The sequence below is a fragment of the Cygnus atratus genome, chromosome 14 (assembly GCF_013377495.2).
Source record: "Cygnus atratus isolate AKBS03 ecotype Queensland, Australia chromosome 14, CAtr_DNAZoo_HiC_assembly, whole genome shotgun sequence".
Lineage (NCBI taxonomy): Eukaryota > Metazoa > Chordata > Aves > Anseriformes > Anatidae > Cygnus > Cygnus atratus.
The window spans coordinates 19,701,001-19,724,864 of record NC_066375.1 but is presented as its reverse complement, the minus strand read 5'-3'; the positions used below and the strand labels follow the sequence as shown (position 1 = coordinate 19,724,864).

Genomic DNA, 23,864 nt, shown 5'->3' with positions numbered 1-23,864 from the left:
TTCTGGACATCCACACAAAACACCTATTGATACTGTGGGAATGAGAGGCATTTTCTAACCTCGATAAAAACAAGTATTCAAGGGCAAAGCATGGCAATATTTACTGACTGTATGGAAAATCTGCATTCATGAGCTGAACATGAATCAGCCTGAAAGCTGACTGAGTCAGATGACTCGTGTGCTTTTCACAGTTGTAGCCATGTCAGTAATTACACATACCTTTTTCTGTCTTAAAGCAAAAATCAGCTTTCAGCCAGTTAGTACGTGCAGATTTATGTTAGAGAGTGGAAGCAACAAATTAGTAACTTAATTTTCATATTACAAAAGTCAAACAATTACATTGAAATCTAGCGGTATAAACTGCTTTAGAACATATTTTTAAGGTGCCAAATGTTTTTTCTTCCCCAAAAATGTTTTTATGAAGCCTAGAAACTACCACAAATCACTGACTTTGCTATTTTTTCCAGCTTCTGGCCTTCTTTGCAAGAACTGTAGAATACTCTCCCTTTGAAAAACGCACACAAGACACAAAGATTGTGCTCAACAGGTTTACTCAGACTGGACTCTTAAATGCTCAAGAAAAAGGCACAGATTAAAAGAGACTCTGACTCTCTTGAACACAGCAAATGGGATTTTGATTGTAAGAAAAAAAATACTTCTGTGAATTGCATGGGCTGAAGAATTCAAATATTCTTCCCTGTTCCTAATTATTGGCCTTCATTAAAATGGAATTTAAATTAAATTGTATAAACATATGAAATAAAGTCTCAGCATTAGGAATTTTTTCTTTTGTTTACTCTATGTACAAACCTTAGTATACAATTTTTACTTTTCATTATACATTTACTACATACTCTTTCCCAAACAGAGTGAGAGCAACTGCAAAGTATGTGTTTCAAGAAAATGCTCTGCATTCAGAAAGAATCCACCTGCTTTCTCAGCTGGCAGTGCCAATCAGAACTTAGGAAGAGATGACAGGTTAGGTGGGGGATCCACTCAGATGTAATCATCCTCTACTGGTTCACCGTTGACATCGCAGTAGTGGATGAAGATAGCCACCACACGCTGGAATACTCCTTTTTTCATCTGACGCAGTTCAGAGATCTCTTCTCCTATTGTTTCCATACAGATGTCTGCAGACAACTGTCCTTTCCTCCGGGGTGCATAAATAGTAGCTGTGGAAGGTACAAAAGAATAAAAACTATTCCTTTCCTACAAATGAATTCACGGATTTGTCCTGCCTTTCCCTCCCCATATTTAAATTTCACAATAGCTCCAATACTTATTTAATATACTCTAAGTCCCTATGTCTGTGGGCAAAAGGAATCCCAGAACCTTACTCCTGAGACTTATCTGACATGGTTTTAGGTTACCTGTTTCAGTGATCACTTAGATGTTTTACAAACCAGAGCAATTAAGGATGAAGCAGCAGCCTTTTATTTTTTTTTGTCTTTAACATTGTGTTTAAACTAACTACTCCTTTTAATCAAACATGCACAATTTTTTGATAATATTGAACTATAGTCATTGAATCTATGAATCAGTTTAAAAAAATCAGAAAAAGGTATAGCCAAAAAAGGTGTTGTCTTCATCCTCTTGAACTTCATCTCTTAGAACTAAATCTAGGTAAGTATATATAAAACCACATCAGTTAAAAATACCTCTAACGAAGGACATTCCAAGATTATCCTAGTAAAGTAGTGAAAGAATAGAAAATAAAGGAACGTGCATTGTCAGCTTTAGACCAAGCAACAAATTAAAGTTCTTTGAACACATCAAAAAAGACTACTCACTTCTCTCATCATCCTCAAAGTCGTATCTGGCATAGCTATTTGGCTCTGCTGTCCTCAATGATCTCAACCATGGGAAGTCAGTAATCATGGAGTAAGGGGCGCCATCCACAATGCCTAGAAGAGAGATAGGATGAGAACAGAAGGAGGCCAGCGGCACACCTGCAGCATCAGCAGCCTTCATCAAATAAAAATGGACCTCCTCACTTCAATTCCTCCACTCTCTGTCAAAGGTTCTCCACTTCCCTCACAGGAGTTATTATTCCTGTCTCTTATAATGTGATGCACTCAAAGTTACTTATCTTAGCAAGAGATAGAGCATCAGCTTTCAGGTCTTTATAAACACGCACCTTCTAAAGTGTAAATATCTCGTCCCCAAGGATACTTAGTGTATTTTTTCAAGTCTTCATCAGTTCGTGTTGCTTCAGGGAAGAACTCATATTTAATAAGCTCTCTAGAGAGAAGGATGAAAAGATTACAGCCAGTAGTGCTAGGAAATGTGAAGTGGGGAGGAGGAAGAACCAAATGGGAAATCCTATCACATAACTGTTACTTTAATAAGCCTGAATCCATAGAAACTCTCCCGTAAGACCTTTCACCTTTGAGAGTAACCACAGAGAATATGTATTGTATAAATGAGGAAAGCAGTTAAAATAAACAAAACTTCAAAAATGTATTTGTCCTTTTAATCATTGCAGTGGAAAATCTGAATAACGGAAACACTGACTTGAAGTACCTGGATAACAGCCACTGTGTACAAGTCCCTGCTGCTGGGAATTCTTGCTCCTCAGCAAGGAACTGAAATTGACTGCACATCATCTTCCCCAGAAACTACCATTACTACTTGGAGCAAACCGGTCTTTTCTCTTTTTTAATTAAAAAAACTTGTTTTCTGATTTGAAGATATTCCTCAACCATCCTGATTGCTTCAACATTCAATTGCTTTACTGCCGTATGGAATAGAGCTGAACAATTCTACAGTATTTTTCGTATGACCACATTTATCTAATCTACGTTTTCCATACATCTTTATATACTGAAATTATATTATCACACCATCTAAAACACAAACTTCACTAGCCAAACTTTTTTTTCTTACTTGGATAACAGAATACTGTAAGTCTGCAGCTAAATGTATCTCTGAATCAGGATTGAGTATCTTTTCTGTAGAGCTACTGAGGGGCAAGTACTTACTGGTTAATATTTGCTATTGTGTCCATCCAGCTCCGAATGCGCACCTTATTGCGGACGTTAGGTGGGTTACTGAACTCATGAATTATGCAAATGTGGTATGGATAAGGGCCACTAAATATCTTTTGCTCAAGAGTCAATGTGTCAACCTGTGAAAGAAGGCAAACAAAGACGTGTAAAAGCTGTTTTTTATACAAAATCAGCCTTCCCTCGTTGGTCAGACAAATCAACCCGAAAACATGCATTACTTTGCATGAGAGAAGCAGCGCTGCAGTATAACACAATGTCCCAGTTAGAGTGCTAAAGTCAAAAAAATATTTTTGGAACCTGAACTAAGTTCTCTTATTTACTTGTCAAATGACCTCAACAAGTAAATGTCAGTGCTTACTTCTCCTACAAGTAATCTGCGGGAAGAAAGGGTGGCTCCCAGTACTACAACTGTTTTGCAACACTGTTTAGCACCCAAAGAGGATGCAGCTTTCAGCAGCAGTCAAAAGATTAACTGCTGATGTATCAGTAAAAGATTACAGATACCTATGCATTATGTTTTTTTATATTATCTTCTAATGCAATGACAAATGGAGATAGTCTTAAAATACAGTATCACCCAAGTTCTGGAATCTACAATAAAAGCTTTGATGGGATACAGTTTTAATAAACAAGTTATTGTTACCATCTACATTTCTTGCATTAATTGAAGAACATATGAAGCCAAGAGAGGTGAAAGAATACAGGTAAAACTTCATCACTGCTCATGATACAACAAAGTTGGCTGCATACCTGCTGCATTGGACGAAGATAAATGATCCGGTTTCTTTCCGGAGGCATCCTGAGAATCTGATCCAGAACCTGATCCATGTTTAACTTCTTGCACTGGGCGTAGTCAAACCGATTGACAACTGGCGCATTTTCTACTTTTAAGTGTTTCAACACACGGCACCTTGTAGCTATAAATAAGCAAACAAAATTAAAAGAATCAAAAGAAAACAAAAGAAATATACTACTGAAAAGACCTTAGAAGTTCAGAGATTTTCCGAGCAGGCTGATTTGAAAGAAGGTAAACAAGTAATGTAAATAAAAATTAATGAAGTAGTTTGGATAGCTAGCAACTTAAGTACATTGAAGAAATATAGCAGCTGTTTATTTTATCCCCATCATGATCAAACTTTTAATTTGTGAACCTATTACATGAGTCCTTTTAAAAGGCCATGACAAATTTAATCTAACAATAACCTTTTTCTCCCTTTGTTTCTTTAAGAAACAAAAAACAAAACTTGAAACTATCTGTGTATCTCCACAATTGAAAATCAGTGACCTCAAAACCAAATCAAATATAGAGTACCACAAAGCCACACAATGTAAAGGAAAGCTATTTCCTTTCCAGTAATCACGCTCGTGTCATCAAAATTTAGTTAAAGAATAATGCATGTTTAGAGAAATATTCCAAAATAAATTAAAAAAAATAATTCCTTCATTCTCTGATAATTAGAGATACCTCATTTCAGAAGAGAACACATTGTTTAGTGTAGATGTTGAAGGAAACAATAAATGACCCAATGCTTCAATACAGGACTAGTCATACAACCCAGAACGTGAATCTAATGTATCTTAAATACCATAATTGAAAATAGACTCTTATCTTGTCAGGAAGGAAGACATTATCGTGTCAGCTAAGTAGCCTAGGGAAGCAGGAAGAAATAAGAGAAAAAATGAAGTGTTCTAGAACTCATTTCATCAGTTCTCAATTGTTGTTTTATCTCTCTTCAATAAACATCTCTATCTTCATAGATGTCACAATTTCAACTGTTGATTTTCTGATATTAATCTTCATTAAATATGTTACAGCTTAGAAGGAAAGGGACAATCAAACTGAGAAGCAGTAATTCTCAGCATCAGTTTGACTTGTAGCAAAGCAGATGATAAATATAAAACAAGCAATGGAGTAACTTTAATTCCTTCAGGAACTTCTAATAAGCCCAGATGGAGGAGGCAGGCATAGCATTAGCTACATACCATGTATGAACATCATTTTGGGGCAGTCTTTCAGTACCAAATCCGTTATTCCACAATTGGTCAAGGTGATTCCAACAAGGTTTTTGGATTTCAAAGTCAGGACCTGGTGAAAATAAAAAATTAAAAAAACTATAACAGGGAAAAAATAAAGAAAATAAAATAAGCTGAATTGTAAAGGATACTCCCAGATACAGAAGGATACTGACTGGATACTAATAAACATAATGCAGCTTCTGTACACAACAGACATTTGAGATGACTAAGCTCCTACTGGCACTAAGAAAAAAAGTCTTCCTGCTGATCAGCGCATCACAAAATGCAAAAGAACAACTTCCCAAGATTAAATAGAAGTCATATCAGAAAGCACAATTTCTATCAGAAAAATCTAAGTAACATCTATCAGTTATTCACACACTAAGAAAACTTCCAGCCTGCAACATAACGGCTGAGCTGGTATATCCAGAGGTAATTACATATCCCATGTTTCCTTTAACAGCAGTAGCCTATGCTGTCATTTCAAAAATAACTAAAGAATAAAATTTCCCCCTGCACATCAAGAACAGTACAGGAAGGCAGGGCTTCATGCAGCACTATAACTATGAGCATCTGACAAACTTCAGTTTTAGCTTTAGCTTGTACTTTGCTCTTCACAAGCCTGTCAGAGAATCATTGCACCTAACAGAATTTTCCTCTGTACAGACAGGACAAAAGAGAGCAGCAACATCATCTGGCCCTACAAAGATGACAAGCTTGTGTTACCGTATCATTGTTTATGAGCATAGCCAGCTGATAAACCTGTACCAGGTGAGGAAAAGACCTTACTTGAACATGATCATCCTCAATAACTGGGTCACTTGTGCTTGTGGACTTGTCAGCTGTCCTTTTCCGCTTTGTGGTTTGCCGTGGCTTTGGCTTGGCCACCTCTGAAAACAGAACACCAGAAAAAGTTTTTCTGTTTGCATTTCAGGAGAACATCCATAGAGGCAATTCCTAGCTGAAAGTGTCATTTAGTACACCTATTTCTTACAGAACTAGATCAAAATACCTGTCTGTCCTGCAAACAACTACATATCTTTTCCTTGCACCAAAAAACATGTTCAGGTTTGTTGCTCTGAATCATTCATGAAGAATAATAACCTGAGGGGAGGAAGTGCTGTTCATAGATGAAAACACAGGAATGCTGAACTTACTGGTCCAAAATCAGAGATGAAGAGCCAAGAAAAGAACAGATAATGAGTTGTTAGGTTACACTTCGTTCTCTGCAGCAAACAATGTTCTTAATGAATGCAAGAACCAAAATAACTTCAAAGCTTTAAATAGTAGAAATATTCCCAAACTACTTGAAAATCTGTTCCGTATAACTGTCACCAACTTTTTCCTGATATTGCAAACAATGCCCAGGTATAAAATACTTAGAGGTTCCCAAGCTGCTTCTTACTCCGTTACCTGCATCTATGATATCAAATTCCTGTTCGATTTTAAAACATAAAACTGAAAAAAACGGTAATAGATGACAAACCTTACTTCCTACATCAAGACAAAAAGTATACCCCAGAATTAATTTTCTGTGATTGACAGATCAAAAATATAAGTTATTTTACTAAAATGAAGCTTCCTTTAACTTTTTTTTGTTTAAACAGATGGCATCCTTACAATTCATAATCAAGATAAAAGTGCAAAATTTTACAGACAAAATATTAACTACTCCAATCTATATTACTATTAACATTCAAAATTCTCTTTTCCTATAGGACATCAAATTCCACCAATGAGCTGCAAAATTCAGGCTAATCCTTTACGGAATCCACAGACTGAAAGATGCAATGTTAAGTAGCTTGATATCCATGAATGATCATTCCCATGTTTTGGTTTGGGGTTATTTTGTTTGGTTTTGTTTGGTTTTGTTGTTATTGTTTTTTGTTTTGTTTGTTTTTAACAATTCCTAGAGTTATCTACAGTTAAGAGAAATACTTCCTACATATAACATTGGTAAAACTTTCCAATTTTGTGTTGAATTGTACAAGGTATAGCCCAAGGCCTTACAGAAGGTTCAATACAACATGCTGGTAACATGTGAAAAGCTTGCTTCACTACAAATGAAAATTAAAAGAAGTCTAAACGAAAAGAATTACTACAAGAAAAATTGTGGCTTGCGTTTTTACTAAGGTAAACATTAAAATTACACATCATCCTTTAGCCAGCTAGTAAGTGGTAATTTTTTAAAAAATTTCACTGTCTTTATTATTCAGCTTGTTCGACTGTTTAAATAATTACAAAGAAAACTATTTCTACTATCAAACATAGGTTTGTTACAGAAGCTGAAAATCAGTTTAATTTATGCCAGAATAATAGAAAGCAATGATATTTAAGGCACATTTTTAGGCTATTTATGGAAAAACATTTCCAACTCTGCAATGAAGTAATAATTAGATCTGACTGACTTAATGTTATTTTTGGTAATGGACAAGGATAGGGAGGAAATATTTTCTTTTGATTTCTGTAGATTAGTATCTGGTCGTAATGGAACAAGGTAGAAAACATTTTAAATTTAAAAACAGGATCATTTCTTCAAGCTGAGATGCGTTCAGCTTCGGAACAACTTCCTAGGTGATTTAGGTTTTGCTAACACTTGGGAATTGGAAAGATATTGGGACATGCTGTGGTTGAATCATTCCATGTTAACAGAGGTATGAATCTGTCATCAATCCTTTCTACCTCCAATACATATAGTTCTGTAACTACATGTTTAATTTTTAAATTTCATTTTACTTGCCAGATATTCTCAGGAAAGAATCCTGGACATATGAGGTAATTACAAACTGTGCTATGCCAAACTAAGATGATTATTTTGGCAAGCAAGCATATTTGGAAGAAACAGCAAGTTCACCCCTTGCATTTATTCTTCTCTCCCAACATTTCTGGCTTCATTTCAGCCCCTCAGGATTTTATCTTATTGTTTTGTTCATATGGTTTAGATGATGTGAAAAGTGAACTTACTTTAAAAGACAATTTTCAACACATTTGATCATCATGCCTTAATAAACCTGGAAGTAAAGTCCAATATGGAGGTGCACAAGCTTGTGCAGTATTATAGCTCAATCATAATCACGGCTTTCTTTATTGCTTGATAAAGTATTAGTTATTAACTTTTGCCTTCTTTCTAAGATCTGAGCGTACCTGCTGTCTTCTTCCTTTTAAAGGGAGAATTTTAATGGGGGAGGCAGTCTTATGTTTCAATGAATGACAGCCTTCACAGGAAGAGAGATGCTGTCAAAAGAAGTTGCATTTGGTTTTCAAATGAGTAAATCAAACAATGTTTAGTATGTATGGATAACATACAGAAATACTTGCACGGAGAAAAAAAGTCACTGGCATTTTTTACAGAGAGATTTGTTATTTTACCTAGCTATGGCAGTGAAGTCAGACATTCCAGATCAATATTCTGACCCTCTGACAACAACACAGTTTTATATTATTAATCAGTAAACTTCATGTTTAACTTCAGTATTACCTGTGGGTGTTGCTCTTGTTCAATACTGTCTCATGCCAGCGCAGTAGTTTACTCAGAAACGAACATACGCATATAGGCCATACCTGACTCTGACACCAGAGGGACATGTGACAGCTTGCTTCTAGCTCTTGTTAGTGGTCGGCGAGGATACTCTTCTTTATACTCCAGCTCACAGCTCCTTTGCTGTGAGCCCATGCTCTCCTCCCCACTGGCAGGCCCACAGGCACTCCCACTAGTCCTCTCATCACTTGCCTCTCCTGGAGACCCACAGTTTGGCAGAGTCCTAAGTGCAAAATCTGACCCAGTGCTGTTTGGTCCGTTCCCACAGGCTCCACTCGTGGATGGGTATTCCCCATCACAACACCCACTAGTCCTCCGCTGTGTGTCCTGTGGCTTGTAGCAGGAACACCTGGAACAAACAGAGCTCTCCTCAGTCTCTCTCTCACTGGAACCTTCACTTTTACTAGGCGAGCAGACACATTGCCTGGATTCATCTGCAGCTGCTGGGCTGGTGCCAGCAGAGTGGCTACCAGCCGTCTGTGCACAGTCAGGGCTAGGAGAAACAGCACTGCAGGAGTTGGATGTTCCTGTTGATCCCGTTGCATTACTGCAACCCGGGTAAGAATCCTTGCTTTTGTTCCTTTCAGGCATGTCACTTGCTGCTTTCATGTCAGCTTTAATCTGCTCACTTGTTACTTGACAACCTTTCTCACAGCTGCTTTCCTCGGCATGGAACTGCTTTGCCTGGCCCACTTGGCTGGCACTGCATCTCTTCCGCAGTGGTGTCTTGCCTTTACCGCTCACTGTAAGTAAAGCATGAGAGAACAATGAGACAACCCAATACACATTTCAAATATATTGAGTGCTACTCTGTTAGACTACTTAAAACAGAAGGTAGCCTAGAGGATAATGACGAATCTTGACAGAACCATTCTGCTATTCACAACTCCTTCTGATGTTATGGGAATTAATAGCAGTTCTAGCAGTTGCTGAATCTCTATAAAGTCTTGCAGCTATTTTTATAGTAGTATGCTGGTATGTTTGTCAGTAAATAGACATATTTGCCAGAAATGCTAACATTTTGACAAATCACTTAATTGGTTAAAAAGGCCAAAGCCCAAAAATATTAACAAAACACAGTGATAATACTAGGCTTATGCTTTCTTAAGTATGAAGAATAAATCTGAAGAATTAGATAGCAACATAGATGTGACTAAAGTTTATGTTTTCAACAGCAATTCTTAGCTCCCCTTCCGGGTATGAAACACGATGTTGCTAGGTACTAGTCTCAGTTTGCAGATGAACAAAAATCCATAGTGAACAGAAATCACAATTGGAACTTAGACGTCTACTATCTTAACTTTCTCAGCTAATTACATTAAACCAAGCCCCCAAAACCATTATTGGCTCTACAAAAGTTCATTTCAATTGTCTCCAAAAGCAGCTTGTCACTATTGTGGGTTATTTCAAGCCCCAAAACAGAACTGACATCTATGCTGTAAGCACAGCACCCTACAGCCTCATTGAAATGTACTAAAATGACAGTGGGGATGATGGGCAGAGAGTACGTTGGTTATAAGAAGATACTTGTTTCATTGCTGCCTTAATTTGCCTCAGGCTTTGCAGAAATGAAATCAATACTAGACCAGTATGTACCTCAGTCATTCACAATGCAGGACTTTTATGCTAATTGCTTAGCTAAATACTGACCAAGGCTTAAGACCATATGCACTCTGTCAATTACTTATAATTTGACTTTGACTTCCTCCTCTCTTACATGCATATGAAACCACTTAGAAAAGTGAGTCATCTGTTTTGCTGGAAAGCAGTACGTCATACGGCATCAGACAGAGAACTCAGACTTAGCACCACAGATGCGCAGCTAATAGCTGTAAACTCTACAAGAGACAACAACTCAGTAACTCTATAGTTGTCATTCTACTACAAAGCTCTAGCCCTCTGACTCCGAAGGAGTCATAATAATATTTATACTACTAATAAATATATATATATATATATATATATATATACACACACACGCAGTAAACTTGAGCACTGTTCAGAGGTAGTGAAGACAGAGTACTGAACATCACCCCGAGAATTCTTTCTAACTTCCAAAGTCCCCAAAGTAAAGTAGCCTTTAAAGTGTCCCCTCCGGGACACTCCCACAGGACCTGTAAGAACTAGAAGATGGCTACAACTGTCACTTTTTCTATCAGCAGTAATGCTTTGGCAGATGAATCATAAAGACAACTAGCTGCAAATTTGGCTTCAGAGACATGATAAATTATGCGCACTTGCAAATACAGAAGAGCAGAAGGTTTCTTCTGCCTGCAGAGTAGCGCAGCACCATTATTTTTGATCTGTCTCTGTATAGCAACTATGTGATCAGAGCTCAGAGAGAGGTGTCCCTGCATCTTCATTCTAGATTGATAACAACAACAAAAAGAGGCGGCAGCAAACAAACATGCCTTTTACAAAACTGTAAATTGAACTGAACCATAAAGAATAGAATGGAATGGAACACAATGGAGTAGAACCAAACAGGCCCAAAGAACTGAATCTTAAAGAGTAAATTTTGCTCAACAGTGCCCAGCCCTCACCCAACTGTTCCACACCTGAAGGTTCTCTAATTTCCACTGGATCTCTGTTTTTCTCCTCTCCATCTGAGTAATTCTGTGCAATGTTGTTAGTGATGCAGGCTCTTGAAGTTCCCGTGTTTTCTTCCTCATCCTCACTGTCTGAATCATGGACAGTAATAGGCGCTGCTTTTACAACAGGCTGAATGCCACTTGGTCCTGAAAGAAGAAGAATGGCAACAGTTCACATAAAAGTAAGTGAAACATAGATTAAAGGGCCAAAGAACTTCTAGAATCGCTTGAAAAAGTGACAAGATGAATTTGGTTCAACTTATCCACCCTTTCCGTGTCTCCTTTATTAAAATCCAGGTATGGGAAGAGCAAATCACTGCATTTCAGCACTAGACATTCTAGTTTGGAAAGGAAAGTTTGGAAGGTTCACAACGCAAGACAAAATACAGGTTTTCACAGTAAAGTTTCTCTGCTTCAGAATAGTTCGAAGGTTCTTCCACAATCGTTAAGAGTAACTGCACTATGTATTACAATCAGTTCCTGAAACTTCCACCACAAGGACAGAAATGTAGGCCAGAACATCTGCAGTTACCCTTCTAATCCCACCAGTAGAGGTGGAAAGGAAAAGCATGAATTATCAACCTGGAGTACAAATGTGCATTGTTAGTTACCTCTCTTGCCTACTAACTAAAATAATTACCCAATCACAATGACACATCTACCTGTGACTAATACAATAAATGAACAAGAATATGAAGTTAAATAACCTTTCTCAGGAGCTATCTTGAAAACGCAAACAGATCCAGCATACCTGTATGCTACTTCATGGTGTTGGCATATTTAGTAGGCAATTATGTTGTCCAGCAAATGGTGGCTATAAAAGAAATCAAGACTGCCTTACAGATGTCACTAACAAAAATTAAATGAATACTGGAGCAAGTTGTTCTGGCTTAAAAAATGCAAAAAGAGACTCCATGCACTGCAGTGAAAGAAGTGAGGCCAGTACACCAGTATCAGAACAGCACAAGCTTACTCAGGCCTTCTGAGCCTTTGATTATACTCAGCGCATAAATAAAGCTTTAATATCCAGATCTTTTACTACATAGGCATAAGAAAACTGGGGAATGCAAAAGAGACTTTAAAATAGAATAAATTTATTCACAGCAGGAAGCTGTGCTAGCATCTTTATTTCCAATATATCAGACATCCCAGCTGAAGAAAACCATTCAAAAACAGGCTTATACTGAAGAATTTAACCCCTCAAGAAGGGGATACCAAAAGGTAGTTTCTTTCCAAAACCAAAAAATTACCTGCTTGCTCTTCATCGACCTCCATAGGAACGACAGCCTGACTGTGAGCAGGGTCATTGTTGTGGCCCTGCCCCGCAGCCACCCCTTCCTCTGGTGCCACCTCCTCCATCTCATTTAATGCTGAAAAGATTGACATGAGGTCAACACAAGGAAATAAAAGGAACAGAGCCCATAAGCATAAGTAGAATCCAACTGGCACCCATGGAGAGTCAAAGAGCCACCAAGAACTAAATAACAGCTGCTTTGATTCCTTCAAGGAGTCTCAAGGTTGCACACTGAAGCCCCGTAAAGACTTGTTTTACATATTTTCCTTAACTAAGGCACCAGCCTAATTTTGGGGATTTACTTCTTCCAAATTTTCCACTCTTCAAAAAGCCTTGTTGCACTGCAGTGAGCAGTACAAACAGGATTTACACATTCATTCCCTCAAATGATTTCCGCCCTTGCTGGGAAAGCTGAAAAATACACTGACACTGTGACATTGTCCCAGCCCTGACCAGCAGAGCCTAGAAAACACTTCACACATCCACGGATGAGCATCACACTGAAATTTCACATTGTTAACATCTGTACTGCCACAAGTCAGCTATTTGATACAACAGAAAGATAGCTTTTATCAAAAAAGTGTCAGAAATATGCAGACAGCCCTCAGAAAAGGTTAAAAAGATTAAAGAAGCTACATACCAGGAACCGTAAGGGTAATGAGTTTTCAACATATACCAGTATCTTCTCTCATTTACATGGGACTCTAGGTAAATGGCCATGCAAATACCTTTACTTCCCCCAAAGGTTAACCAAAATCTCAAATTACCTTCAGCTGCAATCTGCTGCTCTTCAGCTTGCCCATCTTGCCGCAGCTCATTCTCCTCATTTTGGTCATTTGGGTGCTGGTGATTGTTGTGGTGGATGTTGGGATTGTTGTTATTCTGGTGGTTATTGTTGTTGTCATTGTCATTGTTGGAGTTCTGATTGCTGACCAGGGCAGATGAGACACCAATTCCTGTACCTGCACTTAGGCCCACACGAGCACAACCCTGAAAGCAAAGAGCAACTATAAAGATTTGAAAACAGCGATACATTATCCCCATAACATATTCTAATACCAAAAGAAAAGGCATTCGGTCAGTAGCACCCAAGATAGGAGACCAACATGCATATGAAGAACTGGGAAACTGTTCCTAATATTTGCTGCAATGTGTAGCATAAGAAGTGTCTTAAGTTTGGCAACCCAGAAAACTTTCACTCCTCTGTTAAACTCCTAATGAAAGGGAACTCCATAAGGCATATAATCTTACTTTATTGAATTATATGCTATGAGATCATATTACATCAATACAAATAGCAGATTATATAGTCCTCCTGGAATGCAGTAGCCTCAAGATAGAATTTATGATCAAAGAAAGCAGTTTTCATTATGTTACAACAGATGTTACAAAGATTTGTGTTACAGTATGAGAGAAAGAACATTAAAAAATGAAATTCCCAAGCTTTGAAAGCACTCCAGTAGGGGAACAATGCCCCCATTTCACCCACTACATTATCATAAAAATGCCCTCACCATTTTAGAGGGATCCTTCAGTGTGAAAAAAATAAAAATCAACAAAATGAAGAAGCAGCAGAGATCTCAACAGAACACGGAATCAACATGGGTCACGTTTCCTGGTCACATACATCATAAATATCACTGCTCTATCTTCAAAAGAAGCATCACTCTCCCTAACAAAACATGATAATAGCAACTGCAACCTAAGTAATTTATTTACCAAGCTATTTAATGTATTACAACTTAAAAGCATATGTAACAGCTAGAGTTCACTGTATTTCAACTGAGCAGGCAGAAATAAAAAGCAGTCATTGAAATACACACCTTAGGAGGTTCACGGAACATCTGGTCCAAAGAAATGAATTCTAAGCTTGGCAATAACTCAATGAACTGACTAAAAGAATCTAGCTTTATTGCGTGGCATCGCACTAGGGTGAGGTCAACCAGTCGGGTCCATCTTGAATGATCTGCAGAAAAGAAGAGATGCATTTCTTTAAGAACTGCTATTTCAGTTTTTCATCTTTATACTCATTCCAGATTTGAGAGTAGGCAGCTTTGGTATCCCCAGCTTTGACTATTACCAGCATCATTATGGTTCCAAACCATTCATCATTAATTGTATTTATAAAAAATTAGAATAAGCAGCGGTATGAGGAAAAAAAATCTGTTTTAATATCACTCTATGGGTTTTCCATATTCTACCAACCTCCAAATTGTAAAGAGCAAAACAAATTAATTCTGTGGATGTCTTAGTTTGTAACATTGGGTTATCCTCTGTACAGTTCCTATGAGTAATGTCACAAGTCATTTTATCATCTTATGGTTATCCAATGACTGCACAAAAATAAATTTGTATTTTCAGCTCTATTTCATAACATGTCAGCATCCATATGACAAGAACCCCATTCTGTTTGTCACTGTCTCTCTAGTACTTTTACCAGCTCTCAGGAAAATAAAATCCAGGGGGCCAAAGTTTTGACTATCTTCTCACCACCAGACCTGAAAGGATGTGCATTCAAGAGGTATTAAAATAAAAATACACATACTTAAAATACACATATCAAAAATTGGACATGCTGCCAATTTTATGATGCATTTTATATTTAAAATACTAATTAAAAAGAAATAATACTGATTTCTTCCTCGCCTATCATTGCAAATAAATGTGTTTACATTTGTATATGAAATTTCTATATACAAAGTATGCATGCGGTCAAAGGACATTAAACATCTTTTGCAAGTACATTTCAACACCTCAGCCTTTCCTTATAATATCTAATTATGCTTTTCCACTAAGAGGATTTTATGTTTTAAAAGTTAAGTTTCAGGATGAATAGCTCACATATAGTATTGCTGAAATTTTAAAAAGCGTGCAATACCTGTGATCCAATTATTTGGGTTATGTAGATGTGGGCAGTTGTAAATGACCAGATACTTGATGCAAGAAAAAACCTCATTTACAGCTTTCATACCAATATCTGTAATAATTCCTGGATTTTCAACCACATCAGCCAAGCCATACTTCACCAAGTCCCCATTTGTCATTTTACCTATGGAAAAAACAGCAGAAAATACAGTAGCAAACTTCAGAAAATTGCCTTTCATAGCATGATTTCCTAATTCCCTATTTTAGTCCAATTTGCAAATGGATCAAGCTTATTACTTCAGTTCAATAAAACTGACGCTTTCCTAATTTCAGTAAGTACTTCAGGAAGTGAAAAAAACATTTTGCTGTATGAGATCAGCAGCCTCACCAAGGGCACATTAAAATTTTTTTAATCACTCCTAGAAAATGACTGAAAAGACATCAACAAGACATCATTTAATTCTTGCATTTGTCAAATAATTATGTATATAAAAAATGTCATACACTGTAGTAAAAACTCATCAACATATCCTAGATGAAGAGTTTCAAACTGTGGAAATTCCAGTTCAGCCATCTTCAAAGCAGAAAAAACACCATCTTTGGTCAAGGAAGGCTGGATCCGCACTTCATGCAACCTGAATGCAACCAAGAATTGTTCATATTAAAAGGCATGCCAAAACACAATTACCAAAGAAACCACTCAAGAAGATGCCCTCTGGTATCAGAATGGAAATATTATTTCAAAAATAGCAGGAATAAGAGGGTATTTGTATCTTTACAGCAGTATTTTGCAGTTACATAGCAATATCAGAGTTGAGAGACTAACGGCATGATGCTTTTCATATACAAGTCCAAGAACAAGGCTTAAGACACAAAGTGACTCAGAAGCAGAAAGAACTCCAGTTATTTTAGCCACAGAATACTCCTGTCACATGACATTCACAAATACTCATTCCTTAAACTTTTGAAGGTTGCTCTGCTTCCTTGTGTTCTTGAATTTTATTACCTAGATCTTATTTTTAAAAAAGAAAGGGGAGAAGAAAGATCTGAAGGACTATACCTTCGTGCAGCAGTTATGATGAGGTAGCCAAGATCCACTTCAAGTGCATTCTTGCAAGCTCCCAGAACTATAGTGTGCAAATTCCTAAAACCACCTGACAAAAAAAACATTCTTTCATTTCAGTTATAGATAACATCCTTAAGCCTTACGCATTTCCACCAGTGTTGTCTTGACAAGAGAATTAACAAAACATTTTTTTAACAAATCGATTAAAGATATATTTGCAACAATGCTCCTCCAATCCTGCCCATTCTACTCACCAACAAATGCAATTGAAAGGTTAACGTATCAGTCTGGAAGTAATTACAGTTAAAAGATTAAACAGCATTCAATACAGAGCACTATATACAGAGCAATATACCAGAACCATAGTTCCAAACCTGATACCTTTAAAATAACAATCAAGGAAGGCTATGCTACAGATAAAGTTAACTTCATGTCTCCTGTATTTGCTAGTATTTTTTATTTTTATCTATTTAATTAAAGTATGAAATAAAAGAAGTTCCATACCTGATCTCCAGCTATCTTCTACTACATGCTGGATAAGTCCTCCTAGAAACGGAACACGAACCAGTTCTAAATGCTCCAAATTTCGGGCAGAAGCTAGGCCCGTCACTAGGGGAACATACTTCAAAGAATTTGTGGGTCCTGTGTAGAACAGACCAATATAGACCAAAGGTTGTTCGGTTAACAAAATTGAACATACCACATTAAAGAATTCAAACATGCCCACATAAATCCTTCTAGATCAAGAAGTCAACAGAACTACGTAATTTAATAATGTAGAGGAGAGGGATCCATTTCTATCCAATGCTGCAAATAAAACAACTCTTCAGAATCTTGTCTAATAAGATTTCCATTTGCAATTAATTGGTACCTATGCAGTTTCAACAAAATTACTAGATTTGCTACATGCTAAAACATCCCCTCCACAGATGAGCCACTCTTACCTGCACAATTCCTCATTACAAAAGTGCGTAAGCTGATACAAAGGAAATCTTTAAAAGGCTGTGGTTTGGTGAGTCTCACCCACTTCAGATAAAGGTGCCTCAGCATTGGGATACAAGGAATCTCAGGGACATTCACCCCTAATAACATATAAACAAAATAAAAGTTTAAACAGGGTACCATTTTACACAATGCATCTTGAAGTATAAACTCTAGGGTAATTTTCTTCAGATTAATACTCTGGCTTTAAAAACAGAATGTTTTCTTTGCTATGTGGCATGTAATAAAAGCTGAGAAGATTTTAAACACAAGCTGTTCACCTCCGTTTGTCAACATTTTATTTATTTATTTATTTATTTTAAGAATTTATCCTTTGGATCTGCTATCACATATATTGCAACTAGTGTTTCAAAAATGACACATTCCAAAAAAATTTCCTCTTAAAAAGAATGACAATCTCACAAAGTTTCAAAGCCTTTAAATTCACCTGCGTGGAAGCCAACCACTTCAGCACTAAACACTTACCTACTAAGTGCAAAGTCTGAATTTTAGCTCCTATAGGAATTTTCAGCTTGTTCTCAGGAGGGATTGGAAAAGCACCATTACGATTACGAAACTTCCCTAAAATATGAACTTGTGGCATATATGTCCAAATAGCTTCCACCAGCTCTAAATGAGAGGTTTCAACACCCTGGATAAAAAGAAGAAAAGCAAACACTCTTATACCAATTTAAGCAACAATATCCTATTAGCCAAGTAAACTTCTCAGTAACACGAGATATATAATGCAGTGTGTCATTTTACTGGACATTTATAGCAAGACTTATCTTTTTAAAAGCAGAGGGATAAGAGTTTAAATTCATGGCTGGACTTAACATCACCTGTGATTCTCACTGGTGCAATTAAAAATAGTACTTGATTGCAAGCTAGTTGTACATTTGCAAATATAGTCACAATTAACCGCTGCACAATACAGTCAGATCTGAATATAAAAAACAGGTCTGAACAGAAAGCCCTGAAAACATACTGGCAATGATTCTCTGCCACATTTCTTCTGTTAACACAGATCATCTCAGCTGTTGAAGGAAGTTCTCTCTTGAATCTAGCCACTCACCAACAGATTTGGACAGGCCTGCAAAGCCTCTAGAACTCCAGGAATGCTGAAAGCTTCATGGCCACGGACTCTGCGTCTTTCAAGATACCTGGGATGAAGACCATAAAGTTGTTCAATGTCTGGCATCTTCCTCAGCAGCGTTAGGAAACTGGAATCAGTGAAACCTGAGATAACAACAACAGATTTGGTACTTGTGTAACAGCAGACACCTAGCTGTAAAGGGAAAGCCAAATACGCTCTCCTCTTTATATGGTGGTACAAATTCTACAATGTCAAAAGACGTGTGCAGTGAAGCAATAACTTGTCTTCCGCTTCCAGATTCTATAAATTATGACCTACATACTCTTCTGCCTTGAATTTTGCAGGCTCACTATATGTTTCCTTTAAAGTAGCTGCATGGCTACAGAGTTAACTACACTTTCTTTCATTTCAGATAGAGCAAATCTGCAGACAGACTTTGTGTCTCTATCTTTTCGGAATTCCATTTATCAACTACATGGCTCAAAAACACCTAGCTAGATCAGTTATCTGTGTCACTATTCACTGGAACTCACAATTCCCAATGAAATGAGACAGTTTCTTAAAGAAAAAGATTATTTTATTCTAACATAACACAACAGATATGAAGGATTTTAAATGAGTAAATTTAAGACAGTATTTAAAGACTGTATTTACATCTGTCTTCGGTTAGGTCTAACCATCTACATAATACCAGTCCTAATAAATCTAACTTCACAGATCTTCTAACTTTCAGAATACATTTACTTTAGCTCTCTCCCCCAACAAACCTTAAGAGAAACCCTAAAATGCACAGACTTGACCTAGGTTGCCAAATTTATCTATTGTTCTGAAGATGGCTTGAGGTGTGATATCAAAACTTATTTATTCTTACATTGTTAACTGGTGGCAGATGAGTTGCTCTCTCATTCCACTGTACTTTTTCCTGCCTGCATGTAAACAGGCTCTTCTTGGATTAACCCCCTTACAATAATCAGACAAACACAGATTGTATTTACAGATTGCTACAAGATTCCCCATTTCTGCTACAGAAATATCCAACACACACACACACACGTATATATACAGACACAGATTAATTTTCCAAACCACATACTCAAGGAAGACATCCAAACATCACAAAAAGTCAAAAGGAATTAAATTTCTAACTCCTCTTCCTGCTTCTGAAAATTCACCTCGTGTATGTCAGTAGAAATAACAGCCAGTTTTGCTCAATACCACTTTAATGCAGTTTTTGAGTGAGTGCATTACTCACCAGTGGGCATGTATTCCCACCAACGGCCTGCACATAAATCCACAACCTTCACTACTCGCAGATAAAGAGTGACTGCTTCCTTCAGCTTCCGGGACAGGCATTCCATGCACATGATATCCTGCAAGGGAAGGTACCTTTGGGAGAGGAAAAAACACCCCTCTGATTTATCAAATGTGGATTCCTTCGGCTTTTCCAAACTAAAAAACATCCCAAGCACAAGTACATAAATTCATACATTTTGAATGCCTAATAATATTAATTCAAATAGAATTTTCAGACAGTACTCTAATAGTGTGAAATCTGGCTACAGAGAAGGAACCACCAGTTTTTGACGCTGAATATCGGATATTTAAGGTACAAACACAATATTAAAATGGAGAGATGCTTTAGTTCTCTAATAAATGCTGCTAACCAAACCATTTGCCACATTTTTTTCCCCACAGTTTAATTAAAGGTATTTTCATTTTCTAGTACATACTAGCATGCTCAGTTGGAAAATATTTTGGGGGAGCTACTGTTTTTAAAGAACTTGTCAGTAAGTCACTATGTTTTGAATGTAATCGGTATGGGTAAACATCCTGGAGGATGATTGTGGTGTAGGAGAGATAACATTCATCCAAGTTCCCTTCTGCATCTACTACAAAACAGGCACAACAATTTCAAAATATGTATCTCAGGTATTACAAAGCTGATATGCATTTCTGGACTGAAATCAATATTTAAACACTTGTCATCACACAATTGTGAACAAAATTAAATTACCATTTTTTTTTTTTTTTTTTTTTTTTTTTTTTTTTTTTTTAGTTCTTCGTCATTCTACTATTCATGACATTCGCAAGTTAATTTTTAAAGTGTCCAAATGAATTCTGGAACTGAAAGACCAATTCTCCCCCCTCCTTACCCAGTTTTTATCCAGTAGTTCACACATGGTACCTCTACACTTTCTGAATAGTATGTTACACATGCATCAATGCAGGTGAGATCGGAAAACAAAATAGAAAATGCTATAATAAATTGACTTCCAATAAGCTGCTCACCTAAATATGTGGCAAAGCACTTCATGAGAGAGCTGGTTCATGTAGTCTTTTGGCTCATCAGCTTTGGTAGACTCAGAGCCTTCTCTGTTCACTGAGCATGGTTTCACATTTTTCCGCCTGGGACCCATATTTGCAATGATTTCTAAAGAAAGGAAATGTTCACAATGTTATGCAAATTCAGTGCAACTGAAAGAGAAAAAGGACAGAGTAGAGGACAGACCAGATTAAGCTTGGTTTCTCAAAAAAAAAAAAAAAGCAAAAAGCAAAATCTGCAAATAAAGACAAACTCCAGTACAGCTGAACAGAGTTAACTAAGAAATTGAAAAATTCTTCGAGAAAGTTGTAGTTTGCCTGGTATTGCGAGGTCTCAGTCGTAACTTCCTGGATTTAGAGCCTCCTCATGAGGGGGAGTGGAAGGGAAGGTGCTGATCTCTTTTCTTTCTGCTGACCTGAAGGAATGGCATGAAGCTTCATCACGGGAGGTCAAGGTTAGATGTCAGGAAAAGGTTCTTCACTGAGAGGGTGCTCAGGCACTGTAATAGGATCCCCAGATCATAGCACGAAGCCCGCCAGTGTGAATGTTTGAACAACACTCTCAGACATATGGTTTGATTTTTGGGTGGTCCTGCATGGAGCCAGGAGTAGGGCTTGATGATCCTCGTCAGTCCCTTCCAACTTGGGACATTCTATGATTCTAAGAAACCAGGAAGTCCCTTTGAGCTAAGGCAAGCAGATCAAGAGAAAAATCATCATGGATTTAACCAGAGATCAATTCCTCTGCGTGATGGTGTCTTCAGAGATACCATCCACATACTACTTCAAGACAAATCACAGAGAGATTACCGAATACCGACTAGATATCTTCCACTGAAACAGCACAAGGCCTCTGTCTAGCAGAAAAAAAACAATTTTCCTTTTAGAAACGCAAGGCACCCACTGATCTTTCTTGGAAAAAACAAAGGACTATCAGAAGTCCTCAAACCAGCTCTTCTTAAAGGTTAGAACACTACATAAAATATTCAGGTTGCTTAGTTAAAGATCAAAGTCCCAGAAAAACTGAAAGACCTTGCCTCAGCAGCAATGTGCAGGATTTCTGTCCCCCTTCCCTTTACTGAATTAAGGTGTTTGTGTGTATACTGTCCCACAGCACATATACTGGCATACAAAGACTGAAATATGAATAAAAGGTTTTATTTAAAAGCATACAAATTTATTGTAGGAAGTAACAAACACGTAGCTGAAATAACATGAACTCAATGTTAATATCAGAATAACTGAGTTAACATCTTATGTAGATGAGTGGCAAGAGAAATGTCTTTACTACTGCTATTTAGCTGAGGAATGCTTTCTGCTAAGTAGGGTAAAGCACCATTAACTCAATAAACCTGTCTAACAGGTTGAATACCAAAATCCAATGGGTGAGGGAAAACAAATTTTAAAAAAGACAGATTTTGGAAAACTTAAGGAATGTTTCTGTTAAAGCATTCACTATGATGCAAATACACCATAGCATTTGCTTCACATTGCACATAAGTGGCACCTGAGCAGAAAAACAAAACATTTCACAGACATGAAAAATGACTGCATTCTCCAACATAAATAATTTATACGCTGACAAAAAATCTGAAATATTAACGGCTTCCCTGCAATCTAATTATTGAAAAGCATGTGCTTTCACACATTTTTGTATGCACTTTAACAACTCTATGTTGTCATAATTCATTTCATTTTAAATGGCAATATTAAAAGAACTTAATTGGCACCTTCTGCTACTGAGTAGCATGAAACATATTTCTACCCCTGTGAATTGGCTAGGGCTTCTCCAGCCAAAACTAAAGACTCTAAATTTGCTGTCAGTACATATGCTACATTTCTTTTTGGTGCACATGGGAAGAGTTTGAGATGTTAATAATATCGTACTGTAATGTAGTTCAAATCCACAAAGTTGAACTACTTTTGATATTGGATTCTAATGAAAACAAGTATTACATGGATTCCAAGCAAATGTCATCTAATCACTTCATTTGAATAGAACTAGATACAACATGAACCTAGATGAATACAGACACATAAGGGAGTAGAGAGGTGTTTAAAGTACAGCAGAGAGAAAGACTGAAGAACTGTGATCAAAGGTAAGAGAAGAGAAAGATATTAACTAGTAAAACAGCATGAAGGGGAAAAACTCTAGAAGCATCCTGTAAGATTTAAAGGCAGCTAACATGACTAGCCCTGAGTTTGGACGGTAGCTTGGCTCTTCCCTAGAGGTACAGGTGAAAAAGAACACCTACACGACAGTATTTGCTAAACACACACGTTCCTCTGGGCTCTGCTCCGGCCTGACAGGCGCACCTTTACCATTTCGTTCTCCACTGGCAAGCTGACCCCATTTTCAAAAATAAAGCAACACGTAACAAAGCAGTCGGACGATTTTTATCCTCCTCAGCTCACATCGTGAGGACCACCGCACCGACACATCGCCTTGCCGCCCACCCCTCGCCCAGCGCCCCCCACTCCGCACCGACGGGGCCTGCCCAGCGGCCGGGAGGCACAGCACAGCCGGGGCCTGCCCAGCTCCCCCAGCCCCGAACTGAGGGACGAGCGGCTCCGACCCGGAGAGCCGAGCTCAGAGGGGCGCTTCCCCGGGGCGAAGGGCTGATTTTGGGTTGATTTGGGGCTGATTTTGCACCTCACCAGGCCGCGCTCCCCTCAGGCCCTGTCAGGCCGCAGGCCTAGGGACAGCGGCGCCAGGTCGGACCCGGACCCGGACCCGGACCCAGCCGCCTGCAGCCGGGAGGGCCGGAAGGGCCCCACCGCGCCCCCGGGCGGCCCCTCCGCGCCCCGCCGCCCCTCACCTGCCCCTCAGCGCCGCCCTGTTATGGTGGCCGCGGCGGGAGGGCCGAGCCCGGCCGGCGCTCGCTGCGCGTCCCCTTCCGCCAGCGCCACCAAGCTTCCGGGGCCGCTCCCGGCACCGGCCCGCCCCGCCGCCATCTTGGTGTGGCGGCAAAGGGGAGGCGGAGCGCTGCCGCCGCCATTTTGGGTGTGGCCCGGCTCGCCGCTGGCTGGCAGCCCGCTGGGTTATGGGGATGCACGCTGCATATTTTGAAAAGAAACGGAACG

The 23,864-nt window shown here is 38.3% G+C and overlaps 1 protein-coding gene across 7 annotated transcripts; it reads right to left on the bottom strand.

Moving 5' to 3' along the window:
- Positions 1 to 534: 534 nt before the first annotated feature.
- On the bottom strand, positions 535 to 23,744 carry FBXO38 (F-box protein 38). Of its 7 annotated transcripts, none has more exons than XM_050713567.1 (23): positions 23,600 to 23,708; positions 21,099 to 21,196; positions 20,748 to 20,889; positions 19,711 to 19,844; positions 18,438 to 18,601; positions 17,849 to 18,014; positions 17,326 to 17,463; positions 16,886 to 17,023; positions 16,376 to 16,469; positions 15,820 to 15,950; positions 15,329 to 15,499; positions 14,274 to 14,416; positions 13,218 to 13,440; positions 12,407 to 12,526; positions 11,124 to 11,303; positions 8,589 to 9,308; positions 5,817 to 5,917; positions 4,995 to 5,097; positions 3,762 to 3,928; positions 2,985 to 3,130; positions 2,141 to 2,244; positions 1,794 to 1,907; positions 535 to 1,175 (listed from the first exon to the last, which is right to left on the bottom strand). In XM_050713567.1, exons 3-23 carry the CDS (start codon positions 20,873 to 20,875, stop codon positions 997 to 999), a joined length of 3,564 nt encoding a protein of 1,187 aa, XP_050569524.1. In that variant the 5' UTR covers positions 20,876 to 20,889; positions 21,099 to 21,196; positions 23,600 to 23,708; the 3' UTR covers positions 535 to 996. The 7 variants fall into 7 exon arrangements, with proteins under 7 accessions (XP_050569524.1, XP_050569525.1, XP_035419811.1 ...); XM_050713568.1 differs by having other exon boundaries at positions 21,099 to 21,467; positions 23,600 to 23,691; XM_035563918.1 differs by lacking the exon at positions 21,099 to 21,196 and having other exon boundaries at positions 23,600 to 23,744.
- Between the last annotated feature and the right edge of the window lie 120 nt (positions 23,745 to 23,864).

Coding starts and splice junctions, on each gene's coding strand:
- FBXO38 (XM_035563918.1), bottom strand. CDS start 20,875: ATGGGTCCCAGGCGGAAAAATGTGAAACCATGCTCAGTGAACAGAGAA. Junction 19,845..20,747: donor GTGCTTTGCCACATATTTAG/GTGAGCAGCTTA, acceptor CCTCTCCCAAAG/GTACCTTCCCTTGCAGGATA. Junction 15,500..15,819: donor TGATGAGTTTTTACTACAGT/GTATGACATTTT, acceptor TTTTTTCCATAG/GTAAAATGACAAATGGGGAC.